The 12,338-nt window shown below is 31.0% G+C and overlaps 1 protein-coding gene across 1 annotated transcript; it reads left to right on the forward strand.

The window, feature by feature from the left end:
• The first annotated feature begins 8,002 nt into the window (after positions 1-8,002).
• LOC102596375 (pentatricopeptide repeat-containing protein At3g49740) lies at positions 8,003-11,201 on the forward strand. Its single transcript, XM_006360618.2, has one exon. It carries the CDS (start codon positions 8,003-8,005, stop codon positions 10,172-10,174), a length of 2,172 nt encoding a protein of 723 aa, XP_006360680.1. The 3' UTR covers positions 10,175-11,201.
• The last annotated feature ends 1,137 nt before the right edge of the window (positions 11,202-12,338 follow it).

A 12,338-nucleotide genomic window follows, 5' to 3' on the forward strand; every position in this document is an offset into this window, starting at 1 on the left:
CTTATGAGATTTATTTTATGATTATCAAGTGTTTTAAATAATTTACTTTCTTTGTTAAATTAATACATTGGTTTGACCTTATCATTCCTTGCTAATGCACAATATAAAACTAGGAAGCCTATAAAGAGTTAAATAGTAAATACTACATCATTTACTAACATCAAGTCAAAGTAGAAAGAAATTAAACTAGATATGAGAATAAGAATTTAAAAACAGTTGAAAATAAAAATGCCAAGAATTACTTACATTGTACACATACATACTTTCTTTCTTATTAATATATAATATATTGATAACTAAAGTGTTATCACTAAACATTTCACCATTCCATTCAAAATTTCCTTTGTTCGCATCATACTCCAGCTTAGTAGTTTTCAACGCTTGACACAAAATAAACAAACTTTCTCTTTTATTCCTACAAGTCATCCACTACTACCTAAACAAAAGAGACTATCAAAATACAAACTATGATGATTATATCTCAATAAATTGAACTCTCCCACTTTTTTAAAGCTTCCTGTTTTGGTATTATACAATAAGAGTCTCCCATTGTTTGGAATAAATATTATCTCCCCATTAATATTGTCTTCTTCAAAAGGCACAAACCCCACAATCTTAAACCAATGCCCCATATGAAACAAGTTGATACTAAACTCTTTTACCCAAAACTCCTCCGCCTTCTTGTCTTGTTTAAGCACAAAAATATTCACATTTGAAAAATTTGCTGAAAATTGTGCTAGCCCAAAAAACCCCTTTACTTCCACTAGTTGTTGTGCTTGATATATCATAAGACTTTTTTGAGTAATTGAACTTTCTTTTGGACAAGAAATTTTCCTAAATTCCTCATTTTCCAAGTCTAGACACACAATTCTTTTTTTATTGTCTTGCATATCATTGACCAACCAATAAATAGAGCCATTCACACTCAAAGCTGCAATTTTTCTTGTGCATAAATTCTTATGGTTTTCAAGAATACTCCAAGAATTTGGGACAAAGTTGTCATCTTTAAGAGTTATAATCTCATATCCAACTTTGTCATCTTTTAACCCAAAAACATGAACAATCTTGAATTCATTAGAACACGGGATGTACCCTAAATCAAAACTAATCATGGGGGTTGTAACATGAGGCAATTCTTGATTTTGTTGAGTGGTTAGATTGTATAACCAAATGTTGTCTTTAATGTTGTAACAAATGAAACATTGGCTGAAAGAGAAATAGGTGTTGTGTTGAAACAAAATGTCTAATGTGAATTTTTTGTCAAGATTTGGTGTTGGATTTTGTTTAAGGTGGTTAATTGTGGATATTGTAAGAGTTTTGGTAAAATAGTTGTTGCATTTGATGGATTCATCAATTACAACTAGATGAGGATTTTTGATGGAATTTTTGTAATGGAGTTTCTTGAAGTGAGGTGTGGAAATTGTGTTGAGCCAATGTTTTGAAACACATTTTAATTGACATACATTTTTGGCTGGGAGTCTTGAGAGGATCTCTGCTAATAAATCACAAGGAAGCATGATTTTTCTTGTACAACATTTCACATAAGTGAGGAAATACAAGAATTTATAAGAAGATGAAGAATTATTTCAAGTGTTTTAAGTCAAAATAATTTTTAAACTTTTAATTTATAGTGTTGGAATGAAATAAAATAAATGTATTTTAAGCACTTATTTTTAATTTAAAAATAAAAATAAACTAAAAGCCACCGGTTCTAATTAAATCTAGTGGGTTCTTATGGAGGTCTTAAGTTCAAAACTTAGCGAAGAGAAAAAACATTAGGTGATTCTTTCGATGTGTCCTAGTTTTGATGGACAAAGTTACCTAGTACCTATTACTTGTGGCAGGTGGCAAATATACCACAAAAATTAGTCAAGGTGCGCGGAAACAGACCTAACAGTCATCAATTAGGGAATATCTGGATTGATAGTATAATGACTCACACACACAATTAATTTTATTTTTTTTACTAAAAGAATATTGAGGACATTCTATTTTAATTTCACAACGTTTAAAAGCATTTGTTGATTTTTACCAAGAATAAAATAAGATACTATGGTGGTACACACGATAGAAGAAAAACATGTTTAACTCATTAATTAGGAGTAAGCTTGTCGTTTTGGGTATTACAATATAGTTTGGTAATACAAAATATGAAAGAAATGGAGGTTATATAATAATTAATCACAATGGAAGATGCTTTCAAGTCGAAACATTAAAAAGATGTAAAATTATTATTAAAAAATTTATGCTGAAATCTCATGTGATTGTAAATTTTGGTATAACAAACTTTGGAAGGATATATAATTTTCACGTGATACTACTTTTTTTTTCCTTTTCATTTTAGTCATTTAAAAAAATAATGAATTTTACATAGATACTAAGGAAAATAATTTCTTACTTATTTTTTTTGTATTTGGTATAAACAAAAAATTATCCTAAAAGTATTTATAGACAAATTCTATTGGAGGTCGAGGGATGAAAGCTACGAAAGTGGGGTGAAGTTGAGGTATATTGAGATAGAAGGACACAATTAATATAAAAATGTTATTTATAAAACTTCTCCCTGCTATTGCAAGGAATTTTTTATTTTTTAAACTTATATTATTTTAAAAAAATTATTTCAAATTTATTTGATTAACCAACCCAGAAAAATAAAACTATATTAATCATTAATACACACCCTAAAAAGACAATTGTTAGCCCCAAAACGTCTACAATTCTCACAAACGGCGGATTAGGCCAACTAGTCAATGTATTAAATGTTTTTTTTTTGGGTTAGTGTTTTCCCTTCAATGTTTGGACTTCGTATTAGAGTTTCGATTAAATTTGAACAATATATTATAGAACTCATTCGGAGATGGCGGCTCTTAGCAAAATTTTCTCCATACTCTAAAGCTCAAACTCGATATTTTTTATTAGGAATAAAGCAGTTTTATCACTGCACCACAATTTATGTTGGTGAATGTATTAAATGTTGTCCACTCTTTTGTTAGCTTAAGTTAAGAGGTGGCACATCTGCCGTAAAAGTAGTGTTCTATTAATTACCGAATGTTAGTTAACCACATTACTATGAAACTTTATGATAAAGAGGATTATGCCAAATTTATTTAAATTAAATGTATTTATGTCTCTATGCCATTTAAATATTGAATGGCTTTAAAGTTAGGAACTCCATCCTTTTTAATTTATGTCAAGTAGTTTGATATTTTTTTTAACATTCTTTTTTTAATGTGATGTGTGACGATTTTTGAAATTTATGGTTTAAAATAAGTCATAGATATTTGTGTGATTATAAATTATTTCATTGAGGATAATATACACATTTTAAAGTTAAATGGTTATTATATTTAAAAGTATATCATTCTTTTTAGGGTTGACTAAAAAAGAAAAGTGAGTCATATAAATGAATCAAAGAAGTACAAAATAAGTTGATTAAATAAATAGTTGTCACGATCCGAAATCGATAAAGTGATGATACCTACCTCAATCTCACTCAGGGCCGACTTAATAAGATTGGGGCTTAAAGCGAAACTTTAGAGAAGGCCCCTAATATTTTACTTTTTCCATCATATATACTTTTATTTGAAATCTATTTTTCTAGCTTTTAGATGCGAAGTCATTAGTTATTGTTTTATAATCGATTTGTTTTAATAATTCCTTTTCAAATTGATAATATAGTGAATACATTCGGTCTCTCTTGAGACATTATTGGTCTTAAATAAGATTTAATCAATTTTAGTTTTGAAAAACTTCTTTCGGCTTAGGCAACAATTACATGAACTGTTAACATCTTTCTATAAGCAATATATGTATTTGGAGAAAAGAAAGTCTTTTTATTTGATTGAGTATATTTATTAGATCATTATCTTCTACTTGTATATTATTTCTCTTAACACTTTTAATTTAAAAAAAAATCTAAACCATCAATATCAGAATAACTATTATGTGTTAAAGAAAGTTCAAGGTTAAGACAATGTTTTTTTTTAAATTCTCATCACCTACTGAACTCAATTTACCACTAAATAAGAAACCAAAAATATTTTCATATGCTTCAATTGATTCAAATATATTTTGAAGTGAAAAAATAGCTTGATCTACTATATATATATATATATATATATATATATATTATTCAACTCTAATTTCAAGGGGCTTTGTGATTTCGTTATCAATATTTTTTTATCAAATTGTTTCTTACGAAATTCAGGTTGTAACAATTTTCTTAGTAGAAATCATAACACTCACAGTATATATAATTTAAAAAAAAAAACGTTTATAAGTAATTTTTTAAAAAAAATTGAGGCCCAAGAAAATATGGAGCCAAAGCAATAACTTTAACGGCCTAGGGATTAAAACGACCCTGATCTCACAATAGGTAAATCAATCCAAAATAACTTAATCATGACGCGAAACATAAAAACACGGAAGATAACAATCAAGTCAATAACAACTCTTTTTATAAAACTGTAAAAAGAAATGCAGAAAATCCATACAAAATCTTTAGAAACCTGGAATCACTAGTACACGTCTTCGTGAATTCAAATACTCCCTCCGTCCCATTTTATATGTCATCCCTTTCTATAAATAATTGGTCCATAATACTTGTCATTTCATAAAATCAATGCATACATTACAATATTCTTGCTTTTTTACCCTTGTGAGTTATTAGCCTTGAAAAATATACATTTGACCAACTTAGAAAAGCTAAGTAAATGATTCATGTTCATTGGTTAAATTAATTAATCAAAATAAATTAATTCATATTCATTGATTGAAAACTTGAGTTCCAAAAAAATTATATAAGGGTAGAAGAATAAAGTTACATCATTTCTTAATGCAAGTGCAAAGTAAAAATGTGACATATAAAATGAGACGAAGAAAGTACAACTTAACAAATCTCAAATTTGGACTTGACTTCCTATTCACACCTTTAAAACTCAACATCCGATTCATATGTATAATATTGGACAGCGTGCCGCTCTAATCTGTACAAAATACAATGCATTATATACAGATGTGCAACTCTGATCTCAATCAATAAATTCACATTTTAATGCAGTTTATTCATATAAATGTAATAGCTAAATTGTACTATCATTTCAATTTATGTCTTTTTACTCTTCGGTCCATATAAATGTTTCACATCAATTCAAAAATTAACTAGAACAACATCTTCAACATGATATAACTATAATTGGCCAACTTTGAATCCATAAGCAGAGTAAAACCATTAACTAGCTAGGATTAGGGGTGTACAAAATCGAATTGAAAATCGAATCAAATCGTAAGTAAAAAAAAAACTCAACTAGTGGTTTGGTTTGACTTGGTTTGATATTAGAAAAAAAACCCAATTATATTTGGGTTGGTTTGGTTTTAACTAAAAAAATCAATCCAAGATCAAACCAACCTGACATTATATATATAATTTTAAAATTTTATTTTATACGTAAAACCATTTTCTTTGATATAATTTTTAAATATTACTTTTTCATAGTTTTTATCTTTTAATATATTATTTCAAGTTTGAAACTTAGAATTTTGAATGTTCCAATAAAGATTATAGTCCATAGATGTTGGTAATTATAATAAAGCTCAAATCAAAATCTAATTAATACTAATGCTAAAAGAAAATCAATTCAACACTAAGAATGACAATAATATTGAATATTTGTTCTTTAGTTTTACATTGGTTTAGACAATTAAAATACATAATCTATTTTTTTTTAAAAATATTTAGTGATGTAACTAATACTTATTAAACTTATTTTAGGATGATTTAATACTTTTAAATTATGATCAGTTTCATTATGACTTATTATTGACAATATTTGTTTTATGCGATCTCATTATTTTTTTATTGGATATTTTAGTATCATTAATCATCTCATATTTTGTATTATTTTCTTAAAAAACACCTTAGATAGTTGTATTTTGGTAGGACTAAAGAAATATTTGAAGTACAAGTTAATTATATGTTTGTATGAATACTTTATAGGAAAAATCTAAAAAAAACCTAAGGTTGAAAAACCCGAATTTTATTAATTTGGTTTATAAATTTAAAAATTCGACACAAATAATTTAATTTGATATTTGATAAACTCGAACCAATCTGGCCACGTACACCCTTAACTAGGATGTTCATGATAAGCCATAAGTCATGTAATACTATAAAATCAAGGAATTAATCCTAAACAAATCAAACAATAACATAAATTCATAACATGACACCGATGTCAGCATAAATGCTCTTTATTAATTTATTTTTTGATGAATTGACCAAGGTATAACAAAAAAAAGGCAACAAATTCCATCGGTTATGATTTATGAACAATAATTTTCCTATTTATTTTTGTGAGAAATTGAGAGAGTCTGTTGGATTAGTTAGAATGTGATGCAACTAATCCGACTTATATAGTGATCTAGGCTTTCGAAAAATATATTGCAACCATTTTTGCACGGAAGTCCGTCGATTATTTTAAAAAGAAAATTTTAGTATAACTTAGTAGGCGTTTGGAAATGCGATATGAATCGCGATATGAAATCGTGATATGAAATATGGGTTTGGACATGCGATTTCATGTTGATTTCATCTCATGAAATCTTAAATTTTCCAAAAATCACGATTTGGGAATTTTCAAATACAAAAATTGACCTATAAGTTTATATTTTGTAAAAACAACCCACATATATATTTACTAACCACTTATTTCATATGTAAATAAAATTTATAATTCATATCATTACTTTTAAAACCATTTATATCTCAAATACTGATTATTCTTACTATCATAACATTTATTATTATTTCAAATCAATTTCTACTTTATCTTTTATATTCACCAAATTCATTATTTTTTATCAAATATATTTACCAATCAAATTGATCAACAAATAACTTAAATTAGCATGTTCACGTAATTAACCAAAAATTCTGGAGAAATTCTGATTAAAAAATAAAAGACAGAGAGAGGGTACTTCTGCTATTTCCAAAAAAATAATATTATATGACTGTGGTGCTAAAATTTTTGGCCGAAAAAGGGTTAAATAGTCATTTTAAACGTGACTAATGTCAAAAAAAAAAAAAAACAATTATATGTGGCCAAATTTTCTTCTTAAGATAATAATGAACTTAGCCTAGTCTCATGCTTAGGGCTGTACAAGTCAAATCGAAACGACGAATCAAATTAAACTAAAAAAGAAAACGATTTGTGATTTGATTTGGTTGGTTTGGCGGTTGAAAAAAAACTCGACCACTCTTGGTTTGATTTGATTTTAAAAGAAAAAGAGTCAAATCGAACCCAAACCAAACCGACATAATATATATATAATTTTTTTTATTTTATTTATAGATAAAAAATATTATTTATAACCTACTTTGTTAATATATTTTTAGTTACTTTATAGTGTTCAATGTTTATATATTTTATTTCAAATTTGGGCTTGGAAAATTTATAATATATATATATATAAATTTATTTTATTTATAGATAAAAAATATTATTTATATGTTAATATTCAGTTTGCATGTAGCTTTTAATCTTATTAATTTAACATAATGAGCGTTGATATTTCACAAAAAATATTTTGTACTCATGTGAATTTTACCGTTTTTTCGAAAATTTCTATTCATTTAACATTTTTTAAGTTTAGCTTATCACACATGTAAGTGAAAATATATTTGATCTCTTTTTCAAACACCGTATAGTTGCAAAAAATCAAAAAAACCGAAACCGAAAAAACCGACTTTATGTGGTTTGATTTGATTTTTAGATTTAATAAACCGACATAATTGATTTAATTTTTTATTTTTTTATTTTATGAAAAGCCAAACCAAACCGACCTATGTACACCTCTTCCATGCCCAATTCTAACCGAAGTATATTTGGACGGGATCGAATTGATCGGGTCTTAATTCGATTGTTATGTTAATTAATTATAATCTATTCAAAATTGATTTTATTCTTATGCACGACCCTAGTGAATAAGAATTATTAGATGTAGAATGAAGTTAACCGAAAGCTCCTCAAAGCAACTCATCAAACTCAATTGCCTTCTTTCAAACTTCACTCATTCCCACCAATTCTCCGATGCTCTCTCTCTCTTCAACCAAATTCACTCTTCCCTTCATCTCCGACCAGATCATTACACCCTTTCAACCACTCTCACCGCATGTGCCAACATTGTAAACACTAGCTTCGGCAATCAGCTCCACGGTTTCGCCATTAAAACAGACCTTAAACAATTCCCACATGTATCAAATTCTCTTCTTTCATTCTACGCCAAATCTAAAGATTTGGGTTCAGTTAAAAGGGTCTTTAAAGAAATTGAAACCCCAGATGTTTATTCTTGGACTACGCTATTGTCTGCCTGTACTAAGTTGGGGGAAGTTGGGTATGCTTGTAAGGTGTTTGATGAAATGCCGCAGAGGAATTTGGCTGTTTGGAATGCAATGATTACTGGGTGTGCTGAAAGTGGGTATCACGGGATTGCTTTGAATTTGTTTCAAAGAATGCATTTTTTAGGTGTTAGATATGATAATTATGCTTTTGCTAGTGTTTTAAGTTTGTGTGATATGGAGTTATTGGATTTCGGAAGACAAGTGCATTCGATGGTCATCAAGACGGGTTTTTTGGTAAGAGCTTCAGTGATTAATGCTTTGGTTACCATGTATTTTAACTGTAATAATGATTTTGATGCTTTTGGAGTATTTGAAGAAGCTGAGGATGAAGTGCTTGATCCTGTAACTTATAATGCAATGATAGCTGGTTTAGTGAGTATGGAAAGAGCTGAGGAGGCATTAGTAATGTTCAAGGATATGCGTAAGTTTTCTTTGAGACCTACTGAGTTCACTTTTGTGAGTATAATGAGTTCATGTTCATGTATTAGAATTGCTTCTCAACTGCATGCTCAAGTTGCTAGAATAGGTTTAGAAAACTATACGTCTATCGCTAATGCAACAATAACCATGTATGCTAGTTGCGGGAACTTGAATGCAGCCTTTTTAGTTTTTGAAAGACTGAAGGTGAAGGATAGCGTGTCGTGGAATGCCATGATTACAAGTTATGCCCAAAATTGTTTGGACAGTGCAGCAATTTCTGCATACATTCAGATGCAGAAGGAAGGGTTAGAGCCAGACGAGTTTACGATAGGAAGCATACTCGCAAGCTCAGAGTCTCTAGTAATTGTTGAAATAATTTTGGGTGTTGTTTTGAAGAAGGCCCTTATCTTGAAGACTGAAGTATCTAATGCGCTGCTCTCTGCCTTCTGTAAGCATGGTGAAATGAAGCAAGCTTATCAAGTTTTTCATGACATGTTCCCTAGAAACATGATCTCTTGGAATACTTTGATTTCTGGTTGTCATCTCAATGGACTACCCATGGGGTGCTTGCACCTCTTCTCTGAGGTTGTGAGTGAACGTTTGATGCCTAATCCTTTTACTCTAAGCATCATTTTGAGTGTTTGTGCCAGCATTTCAGCTCTACAACAAGGGAAGGAGATTCATACTTACATTCTCAAATCTGGATTCATTTCAGAAATATCTTTAGGAAATGCCCTCATTACATTGTATGCAAAATGTGGACTGTTGCATTGGTCTCTAAAGGTGTTCCAGATAATGACACAAAAAGACACAGTTTCTTGGAATTCAATTATTACTGCATATGCACAGCATGGGAAAGGCAAGGAAGCTGTACATTGCTTTGAGATGATGCAAGAATTAGGTGGGGTCAAACCAGATAACACGACCTTTAATGCAGTTCTATCAGCTTGCAGCCATTCAGGCTTAATCGATAAAGGCATTGAAGTTTTTACCTCCATGGTTCATACCTACGGTATAGAACCTACAGCAGACCACTTCTCTTGCATTGTTGATCTTCTAGGTCGGGCTGGATATCTTGATGAGGCAGAAAAACTGGTAAAAGATAGGCATGTTGATGTAGATTCCACTGTTTGGTGGACATTATTCAGTTCATGTGCTGCTTATGGCAACGTTAGACTAGGCAGAATTGCTGCGGGATTTCTGCTTGAGACTGAGAAGAATAACCCCACGGTGTATGTGCTTTTATCCAATATTTATGCTAGTGCGGAGAACTGGGAGGACTCTGCTAATGTGAGGAAACTGATGAATAAATGTGGAGTGTTAAAGCAACCAGGAAGCAGTTGGATAGGGTCCTAACACTCATTTCGTTAATGCTGGATATCTTGACATGATTGGTTTCGAAGTTCAACCTTACTTATCAAACGGAGATTGTTCATGGTGGAGGAAAGGTACTATGTCTTTAAGATTTAGACTAGCAATGTAAATGGAACATTGGAACTTTCTGATCCATTCCTGCAGGACTTGGGGTAACAGGTAGTCTTAGTCCTACATTTTCCACTTCAGCTCTGTGCCAGGCATGCTATGCTCCTCGCAAGTGCCAATGACTCCCTAGTCCACTCCACCAGCGAGCTCTTTCCTCTGCATCCTTCCCCTTCCTTCTGCTCATGTTGTAAATTCTTTGATGATGACTAATTGGTGAATAGCTTATTGGCTGAAAATGTTTTCTTGGACGATTTTAAGGAAATTTTTGCACTGTGGTTAGCACTCAATGAATGTACTTGAACTGGGCAATTGCATGATGCGATTGCCATACCAAAGGACAATTGATCCATCAAAAAGGTATGTGTTCAGAATAACGAATAACCATTTTTCAAGTACAGATATCTTTGACAACTGTTATGTTTCCGATTGAGCTTGTATTGGTCCCTACTGGATCAGAGGGCACCGTCCTTTCAAGGGTCTTTGTGCTGCCTGTGTTGTTAGTTCTCTTATGGCACTTCGAACAAGTCAATAACCGTTGAGGTTGGACTTGTCTCTTTGAAGATTATAGGGACCAGAGCCGAGGCCTATTTGTCTCACCTGCTTCAGGGCTTAACATTTGCCAGAAAAACCCCATTTATTTGCAACCACTGAAAGGGACTTGAAAAAGAGAATCCTTGTTGGTTGCCCTGTTGTATCATTAGTATAATTACGTCTGAATATTTTCTGAATTCTCTTGTAATTTATAGTCTATAGCAAATTTAGAACACTTTTGGAGGAATAATTGTAGGTAGTGCTTCTGTAGAACGGTGAAACTGAATTACGCAAGAGTTCATGTGTATCAATTTCAAGTTAAACAAATTTTCACCAGTGGCTTAATCAGCTCACAATTTCCTTTATTTTAAATCACAGCTTGTACTGTTGTGGTCCAAGTTTTGTTTTTCTTACATTGTTAATGCAGCTTATTTCTCCATTCTCTTGATGCTCAATATTGTGGTTAGTGCTGGGACATCTCTCTAATTGACTTAATTTACTTTTTGACTTTATATGACAAGCTTATTGATTTTTTTTGTTATAATGGAAACACCGACTTGGCAAATAAAGATACTTGTTCATTCATGTGATATATAAATAGGTACTTTGCATGTGGGGAACACATATTTGGTGTGTAATATATAAATAGTCAAATGGTTCTGAAGAAGCTACATATTAGTACTCTTAATGCATCCAACTTCTACTGATTGACAATTTTCTAGTCAGAACTAATAAAAGTATTATTAATAATAATCTACTTATATTTACTTGTATAATTTTTATTTAATCTACCTATAAAGTAATATTCTTGCTAGATACTTAAGTGAGATGTTAGTCCACCTCACTACTAAATGAGAGAATGTTGTTAAAGCTTAGTTGTTGACTAACTCACTCTAAGGTGTTTGTTAGAAGTTTGGATTCCTTATTTATCGCTTGCCTTAAGGTTGGGATGAGTTTAATATTCCTGCACCAGAAATCAAACTTCAGAATTTTTTGGTTTTTTACAAGGTTTAGTAAAATTGCACTTAGTATTCTTGGCTGATTGCTTTTGATGCTCTAGACTTGAGCAATGACCAAAAGTGTGATAGACTTAATTTACAGTTACATTTTAATGATACTCGAGTTGATCTGTCAGTGTTCCGATACTCTTTGACTTCAGTGTTTTTTTAAACGATGCCTCATTGCTCCTTGTTCAATGTGATGCATGTAGCCAGAGTATCTTAACTCTAAATTGGTTCAAATAACAATCAAATTGCCCTCAGGGCTTAGTTCAAGTGGCAAAGGTAGAGGGACTTGTGACGTAGGTCACATGTTCAAGCCCTGTGCCATACGAATGAAGCTTGGATTTAAATGGAGAAGGTTAGAGAGGTGGAGCCATTACCGCTGAGTTTCGGAGGCTGCAGTTGGCCCATCAGAGTTAGATGATTCACCTAATCCTCCAGAATAAAAAAAAAAGTATTGTGTGTGTGTGTGTGGGGGGGGGGGGGGGAGGGGGGTGGTAGGGGGC

Source organism: Solanum tuberosum, unplaced genomic scaffold, assembly GCF_000226075.1.
Source record: "Solanum tuberosum cultivar DM 1-3 516 R44 unplaced genomic scaffold, SolTub_3.0 scf00328, whole genome shotgun sequence".
Taxonomy (NCBI): domain Eukaryota; kingdom Viridiplantae; phylum Streptophyta; class Magnoliopsida; order Solanales; family Solanaceae; genus Solanum; species Solanum tuberosum.

Bases quoted from the DNA above. Each gene is read 5' to 3' on its own strand.
- LOC102596375 (XM_006360618.2), top strand. From the start codon at position 8,003: ATGAAGTTAACCGAAAGCTCCTCAAAGCAACTCATCAAACTCAATTGC.